This window comes from Lissotriton helveticus, chromosome 1_1, assembly GCF_964261635.1.
Source record: "Lissotriton helveticus chromosome 1_1, aLisHel1.1, whole genome shotgun sequence".
NCBI classification, from domain to species: Eukaryota; Metazoa; Chordata; class Amphibia; order Caudata; family Salamandridae; genus Lissotriton; species Lissotriton helveticus.
The window spans coordinates 1,851,420,985-1,851,438,321 of NC_136057.1; the positions used below are offsets into that span (position 1 = coordinate 1,851,420,985).

At 47.3% G+C, this 17,337-nt stretch overlaps 1 protein-coding gene across 2 annotated transcripts in view; it reads left to right on the forward strand.

Moving 5' to 3' along the window:
- Positions 1-14,464, forward strand: part of TRMT1L (tRNA methyltransferase 1L) — a 522,615-nt gene extending 508,151 nt beyond the window's left edge. For both annotated transcript variants that reach the window (XM_078641383.1, XM_078641388.1), the window contains exons 16-17: positions 12,375-12,501; positions 12,593-14,464. In XM_078641383.1, the coding sequence (XP_078497509.1) occupies positions 12,375-12,501; positions 12,593-12,899 (434 nt within the window). In that variant the 3' untranslated portion in view covers positions 12,900-14,464. The remainder of the gene's footprint in view (positions 1-12,374; positions 12,502-12,592) is intronic.
- Positions 14,465-17,337: the final 2,873 nt, after the last annotated feature.

Here is a 17,337-nt window from a genome sequence, read left to right on the forward strand (position 1 = left end):
GGGTCAGCGGACTCGATAATTCTCTCGCCTCGGTGCCCACTCTGATCAGCGTTCACACTCGGCAACTCTGGGCATTAGCTTGCCTCATCTTCACTAACGGCCCCACCAGACCGCCGGGGATGCCTGGTCTCACCCTGGAGATACCCATTAAGGGACCATCTCTCAGGGAAGCCAGGAAGGGTTTCGCAGCGGTCGAAGCGCCTTGGGACCCTACGGGTAAGTAGTGCGCTATATAAATGCCTATACATTTACATACATTTACATACAAGGGCCCCCCCCCCCAAGCCCCACTTACCGTCATTCTAAAGTCTTGCAGCCTCCGCGGGGCTCTCCCTCGGGCATGGGAGCCCCGCGTCACCAGCACTGCTTCTCTCCGTGGGCGCGTGCGCGGGCTTCCAAAGACGGAAGTCCCGCCCCATGGAAGGTTTCGGTTTCGCTGTCGGAGCTGGTTTTGCTGGGAGGAGGGGGAAGGAGCCAGGTGCTGTTTGTGCAGTGGTTTAATTTCTTGGGTTTTTTTTATATTTATTTTTTTATTTGTAAACATTGACGCTCCTTTTATTGGTAGTTTTGTATTTCTCAGCAGGGCCGCTTTAACCTGCAGTACCAGATATTTTCACAAGGGTTGCCTTGCAGACTCAGCAGAGCGGCCTGTGTTTGAATGTGCATGGAAACGTGGATTCCATGTAAACTACTGAGCAGGTGTCACGGATGACTGTACAGCGCACACTTGGCAGTATCAGCAGTGCATCCATTTCTTACAATACAGAAGAATCAGCAACAACAGCGACCTTCTTTCACAAGCAGAAACCGGTCACAGCACAGACCTTAAACGAACGAAGTTATCTTTCAAATACTGCCGGAGTACAGCAAAAACATCAGCACTGCATGCTTGTTTTCGGATGTAGTTGAGGGGGACACGGGCAGAAACGGGGGGCAGGAAGAGGTGCCCGCTGCTTACCTGGGTGTGTCGATGCCCCTCCCTCAGGCCTTAACCCCCCCCCCGCAGTGGATACTGATGTACAGTCGATTTGCGGCAGTCGAGGCCGGACAGTCTGACGGGGTCCTTGTGTGCGGCCGGGCCGAGGGAATGAGGGGGCAAATGTCCGGCCCTTCACCGGGTAAGTGGACTATTGCCCCACCATAGACGTGTGCTGCCAGGTAGATCGGCGGGTCAATGCACATGCAGGGGCGACCCGAGTGGACAAGCGGAGAATCTGTCTGTCATAGAAGGAATGCTATGGAGCATTTGATCCTGTATAGCGCTGCAAAGCCAGCGTGAGCACGAGCAGATGCACAGCGCTGCAACACAGTGCGACACCATACAAGCTGCAGCGCGAGCAATGTAGCAGCCAAGAGTCGTCAGTTCTCATAACTGGCTCAGGTATACATAAGTTCAGAATAAGAGCACAAGAGATGAGACAAATAGAGCGTAGAAGGGTATACAAATATGTTAAAACCTCAGCAGAAAATAAACCAAATGTACTGAACATCTTCGTATATATTATACAGCAATTTGCCCACACTTCCACATCGGTCTATTACTCGACACAGTTGCAAATGAAAGCTAGATGAAATGTGGAAAATCCATATCTTCCCAGTTAGAAAAAATTCCATGACTAGTCGTGTACTCTGTACATCATCTTGTGGTGTGGAGCCAAAACTGGAAATACGGGGCAGGGGCGGGTGCCTCCGCCACCAGTTACATGGGCCAACCTTCAACGTCTCCAGGGTGGGTTTTGCTAGTGCTTTGCACGTTCAGATGAAAGGTGGAAAGCAGTGCTGGTCTGCAAAACAAGTGCGTTGTTTAAATGCTTTGTGGGTGGCGGTGCTGTAGTCCCAATGCAGAAGGAAACCCTCTAACGCCTCTCACACTGACACGCTTCCTGTAGCAGTACCTCCATTGAAAGCCTTAGAGCAGTGCTATGACAGGGAGAGCCGTTCATTTGTCACGAAGCACATATGAGAAATCAGCGAGGAAGGCACTGTAGTTGATTGTCCAGCAACTGATTTCTCCATGCGTCTTGAAACATTGGCCATCTTACACAACAGGTGGCACTAGCAGCAACTTTGCATTTCCATTGGTACGGAGTATCTCTCTTGCGGAATGGTTAGCGACGATGGGTGATGTGCTGTTAGCAGCATTTTTGTGCAGGCATCTTTCATCCAGGAGGTATCGCTACGGCAGTGCATATTAACACCATTCGCACCCCCTTCCCCCGCACGCACTCCATTGTACGTGGATTTTTGCCCCCCCACCCGCACTCCGCTGCTGGAGCTCATTAAACAAGCATTTGCAATGAAATAGGTCTCGCATTTATGCGAGTTTAAGAGATTGTCATTGTAAATGACAATGCCTTTTATTTATGTTTTAATAACTCAAACAAAAATAAAAGGCACTGGTATTTGCAATGTCAATAGCTCAAACTCGCATAAATGCGAGACCTATTGCATTGCAAATGCTTGTGCTCAATGCCACTCCTGCCCAGAATTCTCAAGAAGATCAGAAACGACCAGGCCCAAGCCATTCATGTGGATCACGGATTGGGCACGGCGAGTCTGGTATCCCGAGCTGTTGAGCAGATCCATTGGTCCTCCAATATGGCTGCCTCTTCTGGAGGATCTTCTGTTGCAGGAACAGGTTAGGGTTCTGCACCCAAACCTGTGCACCCTCCACCTGCATGCATGGAGATTAAGCGGCAACAGTTGCCAGCTTTCAACCTTCCTCCCGAAGTCTGTGATGTTATTCTGTCAGCCAGGCGTCCTTCCACCAAGTCTGTATGCACCTGCCGTTGAACCCCTTTCTGCACTTTTATCCATGGTTCACTTGTCTGCTTATCTTTGGCCCTTCAGGGCTCTGCCTTGGGCACTGTCAAAAAGTATCTTTCTGTATCTCTCCATGGCTGGTTGCTGAACCAACCTTCTCTAAGAATTGGTACACTGTTTTTTCAATTGGTCATTAAGCTCCACCTCTGATGAAGCAGACAGATTAAAAAAAGAAACTGATTTCAGCCCACATAGGTGCCACTTGTTTGCGCCTCTGTCACTTCCGGAGCGCAATTACATTGACAGTTTTGCACTTTTCTACCTGCCGGCGCTCCGGATCAGTGCTTTGAGTTTCCAGATCTAGACTGGGGCCTGGGGATCTTCACTAGGTGATGGGTCCACGGTTAGATAGGAATCCACCAGAAAGATAACTCGTTTCTCATGCAGATGGCCTTTGCGGTCTTGTACAGTACAACGCTGTAAACTCCAGGCAGCTCATAGCTAAAATTGCTCATCTCTTACAATCCTCGGCACACTCCACTGCTCTTGTCTGATCATGCATCCAAATTTCTACCTTTGACAAAGGCTGGTTTAGTCACTCCTTCCTATACTTTATTAGAACAGACTCACTTTTGAGATGCTCTGGACTTGCTTGAATCACAGTAAATTTGCAGTGAGTATTCACCCTCTTTTCTCTCCTGACATGAATCTTCTTTCCTGGGTTAGATTGGCAGCATGCAGGTCCTCTAGTCCAACTCCTTCATGTTCTTATGGAGATGATGCTGTCGGATGTGGAGTATAAAACACTTTTTTTCTGATCCCCGATATTTTTTTCAAATAACTCTTGTATTAATTTCAACACGTTGTTAGTTACATAATAACAATTTTGGAGCTCACATATGGCATCTATTCATCATTGAGGGTCTGGTCCATTGTTCGCTTTTACATCTTATCTTATCTTATCTTAGATGTCAAGGTTGTATTGCGTAACCTTCAGTGTTAGACCTGTCATCTTTGGAGTGTTTTTCCCCTGTCCCTTTACTTCTGACTTCCTGTTTTTAGGTCTTGCGCCTAGCGTCGAAGTGTGCAGCAGTGCTTGTGCAGTGCAAGACTTTTTGTAGGGGGTTTGAAAACGACCCTAGGAATCGCACACGCTCGTGTGTGTGCTTTTCCTTTTGGGCCACGCTATTTGCCTTTTTCGTGCGTCTTTGTTAAAAAGACTGCACGCAATTAGCCAAAGGCGGGCGCATCGCTCCGCCCATGACCTATGTGGGTGTATATTACGCGCACCGGCCTCCATGTGGTTTCAATTATCGTGCCAAGACACGGGCACGATAATTGAAACCACATGGCTCGCTGTGGCGCGCGCGCACCACTCTTTTTTTTTTTGGTTACAGATGATGTTTCTCATTATGAATTGAAAGGTACATTATCGTGGAGTGTTCTGTGATATTATTTTATAGCTATTTTGACCATATAACAGAGTTCGATACTAAAGAAATCTCAATTCTATTGAAATGCGTTTCTTAAAACAGAACACTTCAGTGTTTCAGTTCTTGTACACAATGTTATTCGCGAATAATGAAATTTATTTTTCCCCTGCACTGTAGCACAGAAACACTGTTTTATGAACTGCCTCCCAGAGTAAAATAGATTGTAGGAATGCTGTAGGGTTGCACTCTGCATCACCCCTGTATACCTGTACACTCTTCTTGTAAGGGCCTCTTATACCCAGCGCATCCGAGTGACTGTCTAAAACTTGCATTTCATGCTCGCACTGCAGGGCCTCTGTCAGAGGGACAGCTCTGCTGGGTTGTGGGACCTCTCATGTTTATCATGTCTGTGTCCCCTAGGGAGGCCCTTTCGCATTCAAGACATCGAACTCTGAAAGAGTCAACACGTCTGGGCTTTCTCTCCTGGCCCTTTGAACTGCCTCCCGCGCAGCGAACATAAGGTGTGTGAGCAGTGAACAAGCATCATTTCCATGGTTAAAAGGCCAGCGCTTTCCCACCCTCTGAAGTCAATTGAGGCACTTTAAGTGCTAGTTTCTTTCTGCAGACTGTGGCTCTTCCCCCAGCCCATCTCTCCCTGTTGATGTGCCATTAGAACCTTTCCTGCCCTGAGTGCACCAATCCATGTCCTAAAATTGAAGATTAAACATGTACAAATATTTCAGACCCAGCGCCGCATCCTCTGTGCAGTAACTTGAATCACTGTTGATCTACCGGATGAGAAACATTATTTGTTGAAATCTGCAAAGTGTGCGGCAGGCGGTGGATTATGTGGCAAGAGCGGCAAGTCCATCTGTGCACAGAATCCTGCTTCTCACATGCGCGGCAGGCGATGGATTATGTGGCAAGAGCAGCGGGTCCATCTTTACACAGAATCCTGCTTCTCACATGTGCGGCAGGCGGATTATGTGACAAGAGCGGCAAGTCCATCTCTGCACAAAATCCTGCTTCTCACATGTGCAGCAGTCGGTAGATTATGTGGCAAGAGCGGCGAGTCCATCTATGCGCAGAATCCTGCTTTTCACGTGTGGCAGCACTGTAATCCTTGTCTACAAATAGCACTAGCACTGTTGTCTGTTTCTAACCTGCCCTGTAATCCTTGCTTACAAATAGCAAGTGGAATCTATCTGTTTACAACAGCACTGCAGCCTGTCTCTGCTCACATACAGCACACGCAGTTTGTCTGCTTACGAACAGCACTGTACTCTGTCTCTGCTTGCACTGTAATACCTTCTAACAAAACGGCAGCCTCTCTTGCTCTCTCTCTCTCTCTTTGGCGGCAGCACTTTCTACAGCCTTCTCTCTCTCTGCAGCAATCCCTCGCTCTCTCTGCAGCAATCTTTCTGTGACCCACTTTTATGGCAGTATCTCCCTGTAGCCACATTTGTTTCTCTCTCGCGGTCTCTATCTCGCTCTGTCGCTCTCACGCTTTCTCTCTCAGCCTGTCTCTCTCTCAGCCTGTCTCTCTCTTTCGCGGTCTCTCTCTTTCGCGGTCTCTCTCTTTCGCGGTCTCTCTCTTTCGCGGTCTCTCTCTTTCGCGGTCTCTCTCTTTCGCGGCCTCTCTCTTTCGCGGCCTCTCTCTTTCGCGGCCTCTCTCTTTCGCGGCCTCTCTCTTTCGCGGCCTCTCTCTTTCGCGGCCTCTCTCTTTCGCGGCCTCTCTCTTTCGCGGCCTCTCTCTTTCGCGGCCTCTCTCTTTCGCGGTCTCTCTCTCACGCGGTCTCTCTCTTTGTCTGTGCCGGTCTCTCTCTCTCTCTCTCTCTGTATCTCTCTCTATCTGTATCTCTCTCTCTCTCTCTCTGTATCTCTCTCTCTCTGTATCTCTCTCTCTCTCTGTATCTCTCTCTCTCTCTGTATCTCTCTCTCTCTCTGTATCTCTCTCTCTCTCTCTGTATCTCTCTCTCTCTCTCTGTATCTCTCTCTCTGTATCTCTCTCTCTCTCTGTATCTCTCTCTCTCTCTGTATCTCTCTCTCTCTGTATCTCTCTCTCTCTGTATCGCTCTCTCGCGGTATCTCTCTCTCGCGGTATCTCTCTCTCTCGGTATTTCTCACTCTATCGCGGTATCTCTCTCTCCCTCTCTCTCTCTCTCTCGCGGTATCCCTCCCTCTCTCTCTCTCTCTCTCTCTCTCTCTCTCTGTATCCCTCTCTCTCTCTCTGTATCACTCTCTCTCTCTCTCTCTGTATCACTCTCTCTCTCTCTCGCGCTCGCGCGCGCGCGCGGTATCCCTCTCTGCAGCGGGCTCTCTTTCTCGCCCCTCTCGTTATTGTCCAGCACTTAATATTATTAATTATTTTGAATACAATATAATGAAAAAGGCAAATATTTAAAAAGATATCACAAAACACTAAAAAAAAAACGCAAAACCCCTAAAAAGCTGAAGTGGCTTTTTCTGTTTTTGAGGAAAGGTGGGATTGGTTGGAAATAGCTCAGTGAGTTTATCGCTTGCTGCAGTGGGCCACTTGCAGCCTGCAGGTCCCAGGTGTGTACCCACAAGGCTGATGGATGCTTTTCTCCTCCTGGGTCAATGAAGAGGTCTGCTCCGATGGGCAATTACATATCTTACAGCGCCATGAAGCTGCAACGTTAGCTGAAAGCACGGTGTACAATACGTTTTGGCATCGTGTATTGTAATCATTGTATTGAAAGGCATACGTGGACAGCATCCACGCCTTACTCCCCACTGAGGGAGTCCCATCTGTGGGCATTGTGGCCTGTTATTGCCCAGCGTTGGACTTGGCCCTTCTGGCAGGTTCACCCCTGAACTTTTTGCTTTTAATTGTGACCTGGTGTTAGTGATTTTTGGTTTCTGCGCACTTTACCACTGTGTCCCAGGGTAAAGTGCGTGCGTGTGGTAAGGTTGGCCTGACCTCCCATAGGAATGCATGGGGAATTTATGTGTCCCTGGTAGTTCCTGGTGCGTCGGGAGTGCAGGGGCGAGTTTGGTATGTGCGAACTCGTGAGAGTGAATGCTGCACGATGATGTGTGTGGCGTTTTTGTGTCTAGTGTGGAAGTGCCACTTCTAGAAGTTGGCATGTCTGTGTAACTTATGTGAATTGGCTGTGTGGCTTGTGATTGGCTGGAGCTGGCTGGTGAGCCTGGCTCCAGGAGTCAGGATGGGTCTGCCCCGGTGGTGAGTGGAGGGATCTGCATGATTGATGTGAGGGAGGAGTGCACCTGCGACCTGAATAGGGCTGGGCTTTCCCCACACAATGCTGGCTCCGCCCCCTGTGGTGCGACTGTTGACCCTAGCCTGGCCAGTGAATAGGAAGAGGGGCTGAGCACATCAGAGTGCTCCAAAAAAAAGTCTTCCCCCACCCTGCACCCCGAGACAAAGGTGTTAGGTGTATAAAAAGGGGCTGTGTCCCCATGCAAAATGTTCTCTTGCTGATCCTAATTTGGAGGGGGCCTGCTGCTGCTGGGCACCAGGAGGACCGCCACTAGGGACTGCCTCCCTGCCTGGAGGGCCCTGTGAGCTGGCCCCTGGGCCCAGCCTTTGCCCCCCTGCCTTCATTCTTGATTCAGACTTTGTCACTGGACCCTTGGGACTGGGGTGGCCTGCCAGCACCTGGAAAGCGCTGGCCTCCCCCTCGCAAATAGCGCATGGCGCCGCTAGTGAGGCGATCCCTTTCCAGAGGGATTCCCTGGCGTGGGGATCCCCCTTGTTCTCCATTCCAGAGCAGGTGCCCACCCTGCAGAATTGCAGCATATTTACCCTTTATATTTGACCCCCTGACGGGTGCCCACCCCGCCAGGGACTCGTGCATTTTAACGGGGGCCCTCCCCGTTTTAATATTTATTTTACGGAAGCCCACCCCATATTGAGGAAGAGAAATCACCGCCGGCCCGGGACACCCCTGTGACGTCATTCCCCGGGCCGCGCTGTGATTGGCTGCCGGCCTGAGGCTAGGTCCGGAAGCCCCGCTCCCGCAGCCGGGGGACGAGGAGAAGGCCCCGGAAGCAGCCGTGCCCGGTGAACCGGCGGAGCTCCCCTGCTACAGAGGGAGATCCCCGCGACAGTCCGGCCTGGAGGAGGGGCCCCCCGAGCAGCCCCTGCCCAGGAGCAGCCCCGGGATAAGGATGAGCCCTGGAGAGCCGGTGAGTGGGGCCCGGTGATCATGGTTGTAGAGGGGGCGTAGGGGTACATTGCCGGTGACCACCGCCCCGCCCCCCAGTGTGCTCTCTTCGTGTGGGGGCATTTCTTCAGAGTCCACGAGGGACTCCAACGAATCTGGGCATTTCCTTTGTTCTCTTGAGTCCCCCGAGCAGGACTCCAACGTGTGGAGCATAGTCTATTCAGAGCCCACGAGGCTCTAATGGGGCCATATTTGTTGCAGAGCCCACGAGGCTCCCGGGGGCATTCATTGGCAATTCCGAGCCCCGTGGCTCCAACGTTGATTTGGGGGCACATTGTTCTCGAGCCCACGAGGCGCCCACGTGATTGGGGCATTTCTGTGGACAGAGCCTGAGAGGCTCCAGGGGGCACAGTTGTTCTATTCCTAGAGCCTGCAAGGCTCCCACGTGTTCCTGGGCACTGTTGGTTATTTGGGACCCCCAGAAGGAGAGTTTTGAAAAGAAATTATAGCAAACAATTAATATGAAAATGCCCCCAGAAGGAGAGCCAGGAGGCACGCTGGTGCCAGGCTCAGTCCTACAGCTGCCCAGCACTTAGTGGGCAGTTGCTTCGTTTAGGCTTTGCCCAATCTTCCTTTGGCTGCCTGCGCAGCCTGCCCTGACATTTTGGACACAGGGCGTTTCGCCCCTGAGAGGCCAGGTTGGCCTGGGGGACAGTTTGTGTTGGGCCCTTGCGTGGGGTACCTGTTTTTGCCTCATGTGATTTTTGCGCAAAGGTGATACTTTCCTAATGTGATTTATGCAATGCTTGTTGCCTATACCCCTAAATGTATTTTATGCTTAGGAGGGTGTTTTTCTAGTATAGGTGATGCTAGTGAGTTCATGGTTCCCTGCGTGATATTTGCCTAAAGTGTTTAGGATTGCGTAGGTGGTACTTACCTTTTACCAGTGGTTACTGGTTGTGTTCTACCCTTGTTATTTGGTGCTACAATTGTTCTATGTTCTAAGCGCTATTCCTACAAGTATTCTAGGTTCTAAAAGTGCTATTTCTACCAAGTGTTATTTCTACAAAGTGCTAGTTCTACCAAGTGCTTATTCCTGACAATGGTCCACGCGGCCCTGTCCCATGTACATAATCCCCTGTAAATTCTGCCCGTGCCTATGGCACATTGTAAAGTGTGTGTTTATTATTTAATGTGTTTGGTATAATACAAAGGCTATTTTTATATATAACGTTGTGTGGAGTTTCCTTTGTGGTGGGCCTTGGGTGTTGTTGCTGGGTGCGGGCGCAAATACTTAACCTACATTGCCTCCGGGATTAGCCTTACTGCTCGTGTCACGTTACCTAGAGGGTGAGCAGGGGTTATCATTGGCGTGTAACACCCTTGCCCTGACTAGAGTGGTGGTTTCTGCCTGGCTTTGGCGCAAGCCTTAGCCAACCGGAAATCGCCATTTCTAACACCCGGGTGAGGCTGGTGCACCAGGAGGTCACAGACTAATGTAATGCAACTCCTCTTAGAGAAGAAGGCGTATGTGTGACTTGTCAGGGCTCTGTGGTTGTCTGCCCTCCGTGCCTTTGTACTTTCAGTGGGTATGTGCATCCTGCGGATTTCTACCTCCTGTATCCTCAGTGGGTGTTTGCCCACTGTCTTCTGTGGGTGTATATATATGGGTGACCCGTCTGTTTCCTCTGTGTGTATTCCCTCTCCATTCCATTTGAGAGTATACCCTATGCATCTCTTGTGGGTATGTACGTCTGTTTCCTGTGTGTGCCTGTACTCTGGTAGTGTATGCTCAGTGTCCTGTATGGGTGCATGTGTTCTGTATTCTGTGTGTATACCCTCCGTGCCATCTGTGGGTGTATAGCCTCTCCATCCTAAATCAGTGTATACCTTCTGCGCCCTCTGTACGTGTGCCTTCTGTATCTTCTATGTGCCTGCACACTCTGCAGTTGTGTATGTTCTGTGTCTTGTGTGGGTGCATGCCTTCTGTATCCACTGTGTGTACTGCCTCTGAAACCTCTATGGACATAGACCCTCTGTATCCTCTGTTGGCATATGCCCTCAGTATCCACTGTGTGTGTGCGTGTGTGTTTTCCGTATCTATGTACCCTCTGTATCTTCAGGAGCCACACATTTTGTGTCCACTTTGGCGTTGTAGCCGCTTTTTGCTCTGTTGGTTACTACGAACTCTTTACTTTGTGATGTGTACCTTCTGCATCCTCTGTGTGTATACCTGATCTATTCTGTGTGTGTGTGTGTGTATACGCTCTGTCTCTTCTGTGTATGCGTACCTTATGTAATGTGTGGGTATGACAGATGCGCATCGCAATAGCTCAAACTTTCAGTAATGCAAGACCTATTGCATTGCAAATGCTTGTTGCCTATGTACTGGTATTTTGTTTTTTCTGGTTTTGGGATTCTAGGCACTATATGTAAATGTAAATGTAGTTGAGCCTATATAGCGCACAGCTACCCGCAGTGGGTTTCCCGGCGCTTGCTTAGGGAACCCTTCCTGGTATTCCCCTGTGAGATAGCAGGGTATCCACAAGGTGAAAGTTAGGCATCCCGCCGCGAGGGGCCGTTGTGGAGATTAAGCAAGCTATTGCCCAGAGTCGCAGAGTGTGAACCCGTGAGTCGAGGAGGCACCGGGGCGAGAATTATCGAGTCCGTGGAATTTTTAGCCCAAGACCCCGCCGAGGCGGGGAATTGAACCCTGGTCCAGGACCGATCTCAGCTTCCGGGTCTGCTGCCTCTAACCCCTGAGCCACACTTCTCCACGTATCACTGCTGACCAGTGCTAAAGTGCAAGCGCTCCTTGTGCAAATCGTATTAGTGGCTGATTTATTCATGATTAGCATATTTGATTTGCTGGTAAGGCCCTAGTATAGTGCACTGCATGTGACCAGTGCCTGAAATTCAAATGCTACTAGAGGGTCTGCAGCACTGATTGTGCCACCCACATGTGTAGTACTGCAAACTTGTCTTGGGCCTGCCGCTGCAGTGTCTGCAGTTTTTGAATTGTCATATCAGCCTTGCTAGTGCAACCACTTGCCAGGCCCAAATCTTTCCTTTTTACTACATGTAAGGCCCCCCTTAAGTCAGCCCTAGGTAGCCCCCTGGTCAGAGTGCAGTGTATTTTAAAGCAAGACACATACTGTGGTATTTTATGTCTTAAAAGTGAAATGCTGCCAATTTTGTTTTTCACAATTGCAAGAACGATCTTACCCATATGGTATCATTGGAGCTGCCTTGTAACCTCTTACAAGAGTAACTTACGATTAGGAAGAGATAGAGATTTGGAGTCCCTGAACTCACTGAAAAGTACACCTTTTAGATAGGATGGTTTTTAAATTGCAGGTTTGAAAATGCTACTTTTTGAAAATGGATATTTTTTTCTTTCTTCACCATTCTGTCTCTCTTCCTACCTGCCCACCCGTGGAATCCATGTCTGAGAGAGGGTGACAGTTGTACATTCACTCTAGACATTCACACAAAGGAATCTGAGGGGTACCCGCATATCCTGCTGACCCATCAGCAGGCTGATGGGTCTTTTTGAGCTAAAGTAGTGGATGTCACTGACACCTGATACAAAGTTTACGCATTTTTCAAAAGTTGCTAAGTTGGATAATCTATGCAAAACTTAGCCTGGTGGGAATGTCCTTACAAAAAAGGTTTTTTTTTGGTGTGGAAGAATATACCTGCATATACTTTTTTCTGGAGAATTTACCCACTGAGAATGTTTTTGTTGAGTTTTGGTTATACAAAGACTGCTTTTGAAGTACTGTCTTCCACTGTGGTTTTGAACTTTGCAAATTTCGTCATGAACTCTAAGTTTTTAAACAAGCTTCTTCAAGTTTGTAGGTGAAAAAGGGTTCTGACCCTTGCTTGGTCTGTTTGTGTTTAGTTATTATATAGTATTAGGGAAAAATAACGCTAAACGTAGAAAGACCTAGTTCGCATTTATTTTTCATTGTGGCTGTTAATTTGAACTTTTTCTTTAATACTGTTGACATTTTATATGTTTTAGGCAAGAGGAAAAATATTGAAATCCTTAAGTCAGGGACAAAACGTCAGAAGTTTGAAGCACGCTCCGAGCACCCCTGCTTTTACTACAGCATCCACAGACACAGCATTCGTGGAATGAATTCACCAAAGTAAGGACCCTGCACTTCTTAAATTTTAAACCAGTCTTCCTACTTTTAGTCAAAGTCAATGGAAAAAATTATTATTTTTTTTTTTTTGCAGATTGAACAAGTTTTTGCAGTATCTGACACAAGCTGGATTTCTTGTTAGCCGCACTCATTTTGATCCTTTAGGGGTTCGCACAAACGCAACCCTTGCAAAGTTCAAGTCTGTCTTGGAGCTGCACAGCTCTACGGCAAATACGCCTGTGGCTGGAATTCAGGCTACTGAAGAAACTCAGCCTGCAGAAGACATCCCCATGGTGGAGTGCGATGCTATACAAAAGGCTGAGTCTATGGTGGAGTGCGATGCTGTACAAAATTCAGAGTTTGCGGATAACCAGTTTTTGGATGACATACAGTCGTTTTGAGACCCTTTTGGCCTTTCTTTAGTTTCACTGCTTTACCTGTTAAATCTTGAATTTGGGTTATCAGTCTCAAGAAGTTGCCGTAGTTCATGCTTTTTGGCACCGTCAAAAATACAAAAGGACAGTTCAGTAGCTCATCAAATCCCTCCTTTGATTTTAGCAGGGGAGGGAGCCATCTTATCTGTGGTTTCACTGCGACTACATTCTAGGGTTGTATATATGTAAGAACTAGCAAGTGCAGACCTCTTGTCCCGCTAGTTTTCTGAAATCTCTTATGTGCCACATGGGACTGTCAATGATGCATGTGTTCTTTAAAGATTCAGGCAGACACAAATATACTTTCCATGAATGGTCCTTCAGCTTTTTGTGATGTGTAGATCTGCTACAGTGAAAGTATCTTTAATGAAGAAGCTAATAAACACTGGCACATCTTCCCAGAAGTGTGATAGTTGGTGGGAAAAAAAGAGTCCCAAAGAAGGTTTAACTTGGGAAAAGTGATACCTCAAATACATTTTCTGTCAAGGAGTGGGGTTTGCTATTCTGAGATGTTAAGTTTAAACTTTGAATTAGAGACCTGTCCTCACACAGTTAATTTTCAAGACCTGTTTTGGAATCGAAATTTCATGTAAATTCAAGGTTAATGTTTTCCCTCCTCTCCAAACCCGCATGCTGCTCGTAGGTAAATTTACTGAGCAGCATTCAAAGTGTCTGGTCCTCGACATGTGTATCACAAAATGTAAGGATGAATAAGTGTCCGTAAACTGGTGAGAGAAAAGGAGAACGTGGAGGCAGAAGTTTGTCCAGGAGATTGGAGAGGCGAGTATGGTTTGTGCACATAAATCGACAAGTAGGCTTTCACAGCTTAAGAATTCAACAGTTAACTCTTTCTGTGTCAAACATCAGCTACCAGCTGAATGCAAAGTAAACATTTATCAGCAACATCGAGGTATCACTCAGCCAGACATTAACAAATACCAACCTTCAACTTATGCATTTAGGGTTATTTAAATATATATTTTTTGTATTCTTTCAGAACAGAGGTTTTTTCCTTACCACAACATTCCGTTCCCGTGGTACCGCCATATTCGATTATCTTCCAGTAGTCAAAAAAGTTTTTTAGGCATTCAATTTGAAAATTATTAAGGAGGAAACACAATTCCAACCTCTTTGGGCGATTGTCTTGCTTGTAATGAAAACCCCATACAGGATTACAAATAATAATAATAAAGTAAACATGTGAGCACGAGTATATCAGCCACAGTTCAAACTGCTTTTCATTGCAGTACATATGGGCCCATCTGAAGTTTCTAAAATACAGGTTTCAGACAAATGTAATGTGGGTTTTTGTCTTTTTTTTTTTTATTTGCTTTTCAGTTATTGAAACAGATTATTAGCTGGGGCGATTTCCACAGCAACATGGTGTAGAGATATAATGGATGAAAACACAGAACCAGTTTACCATTTCTAATGAATTTATCACTTTGTTGGTATTATTATTCTGTGGTCTCTAGTTTGCATTTGAAGGACTTTCTGATACCCACTTAAAATAAAGCTTTTTAACAGCCTCACTTCTCTGTCCATGCTGTTGTGGATTTATGTATACAATGTTTCCTTCGTGAATTAAATACTTTAAGCATATAGTTGTTTAGGCAGTTCCCAATTAAATTCATTTTTTTTACATTTGAGTGAAGATTTTAAGAATGCTTAGATGCTGGTACAGCTGTTTTTGTTTTTATAAATGAATTGAAGATGTGAACCCTTGGCTACTGTGTCTTTTTAAATCTCAAGTCGCGGATCAGTTAGTTTTATTGCAGATATCTAAACTTGCTACTGTTTATATTTCAGGAACAGATTGCAACAACTATTTAGTTTCAAGCCTATGATCTGTAAAACACCAATATGTTATAGGGGCTGAAAGCTCCAACTCACAAAACAGTTGCTTGGTTAGAAATATCCCATGCTCTGCCTGTACCCTTATTTTTTGTTTTATATTGTTAAATGAAGAGAGATATTGATAAACCTATCCCTGGCATGCATTTTAATGTTAGGAATGGTGGCCTTCCAAGGCAGCGTGGTATAACCGGCTAGCCACCCACTCCCCCTACCTCTTCTGCCCAGGATTCCTCCTTGAATTTGTAAGGCCGAGTAGGTGAATCTGTAAATTCTTTTTAGGTCGAAGCCTACCAGACCACGCTATTCCTCGCAAATAATAGGTGGGGCATAGAGCCATCACTCCCTCGCTATGGGCCCGATTCACAGAACTAACTTAAAACAAAATCCTAAACTTACTACCATTTTGGAATTCACAGAAGGCACTTACTCATTTTGGTATTCACAAAAGGCACTTTACTCATTTCGTTATTCACAGAAGTTAGGCGTCCTAACTCTAGGACTCCTAAATGCCTCAGTGAATACTGAAAGTTTTAAAGTTATTATTTTTCTCAGTTTAGGAGAAGTAAAGTTAGGACTCCTAACTTTAGGACTCGTAATATTGAGAAAAATCCTAACTTTAAGACTTTCGGTATACACAGAAGGCATTTAGGAGACCTAAAGTTAGGACTCCTAACTTATGTGAATAACGAATTGAGCAAGTGCCTTCTGTGAATACCAAAATGATTAAGTGCCTCCTGTGAATACCAAAATGGTAGTAAGTTTAGGATTTTGTCTTAAGTTAGTTCTGTGAATCGGGCCCACTGACATCAGTTCCTTTCTTGTCATGCCTCAGACCCTAATCCAAAGCTACCTTTCATCTCTTTAAGTCATTTTTTTTAACATGCATTTTTCAGTGTGCAAGGTAATTTTCACCTCCCAAGGTAAAAGGATTCAACCCCTGTAAGGACTTTCACAAAGAAAAGTCTGACAGATCCTCATCAGGTTTTCCTGTAGTGCCTTGAGTCGAGACACAACTCTAAGGCCTTCAATGACTGCATCGATAAACCCGAAGGCCATACAAGGCCCCAAGGGGAAGCTATATGTAGCCAAGCATCAGAAGACTCCACTTAGTGAATGTCGAGGTTCAAGGGACGGTCTCAGTCCTGCTCAAGAAGTCATAGGAGTCGATCCAGAGGTCGCTCATCATTGCGCTCCAAATCTTTAAGTCAGAGAAAAAAACATAAAAAGTCCAGGTGGGATGTGTCCCCTTCCTGCCACTCTCATACTCTTGAGAAGGCGCAAGAGCACACCATGCCTTTCAATCTCTTTCCGGAAGTCGGTTGATGTCGGAGCTCATCCTGCAACTACTCCCAGCACAACTAGAGTTTCGGGGGCCATCTGTGACACCACCGCAGATTGAAGAGTTCCACAATGCCATGCTCTGACTCTTCAGATCAGTTTTGCCTCCATCTGGTGCACCTGCGAGCCCCAAGGAGCCGACAGGCCCTACATCTGGTATACTGCCAGCAGGTTCGCCCTTGGCACCAGTTGGACCTCTGAACCCATCACCGGACCTTCCACAGCACCCATACTGGCTCCGACTCTGGTTCCATGAACCACAGCAGTTCTCAGAATGCCAACGCTGATGCTGACTCCATTGATGTTGGAAGACGAGGTGCCCAATGTGCTCTCCGACTCCAAGTAGGTGCCGCTATGACAAAGGCTGAATAGGTTTCCCAAACCGTAGCCTTCCACCTCAGACCCGCTTAGTGTCCCTCCTTCGAAAGGCTCCATATGGTTATGCACCAATGATCCCCGTGATCCAGACTGATGCTGGTTGTACCACTATGACCTGCACCAGCCCTGACACCCCTGGAGCCCACCTGTTGAGCCAACCACATTCTTATCCCTGATGAGCCGGATCGGCACCTACCGATGCAGATTCCGGTGCCGAAAGCACCTTTGGGTCATAGACCTTTTTTGAAGGGCTAGAAATGGAGTAAGATTGGGATGAACCTTTTACAAGACCAGCATGTACACGAAATGGATTAGTATGAGGAATTGGGTGAGGCCTGTGGACTGGATACCCCTCCACATTCTGGACTGCCTTCTCCCCCTACCGTGGCAACAGAGGAGGGAGCTCCATACGCAATGGTAGTGAGAAGGGGTGCTGAGGTCCTGGACCTTCAGCTTCCTGTGGTGCAAGTCGAGACTAACATCTTGACTGTGGTCTTGCAGCCGAGGTCTCCTCCTTGGCACCCTTCCTGCCATTCAATGAGGCCTTGACTGATGTCCTTCTGGGAACCTGGTCCAAGTCCAGCACACAGGCTCCAGTGAATACGACCATCGTCCGTTGCTATCGCCCTGCTCCAGGCAACACAAATTTCCTCGCCAACCACCCTACACCTGAGAGCTTGGTAGTCCAAGCCTCTACCTCACAAGGCACATTCCCTTCTTCTCCCCCAGATAGGGAATCTAAGAGACTGGATAGTTGGGATAAGAAAACTTTTCTTCCACCAGCCTTGCAGCGGTGAACACTGCATTCCTGTTGGGCCGTTATTCTTACTCC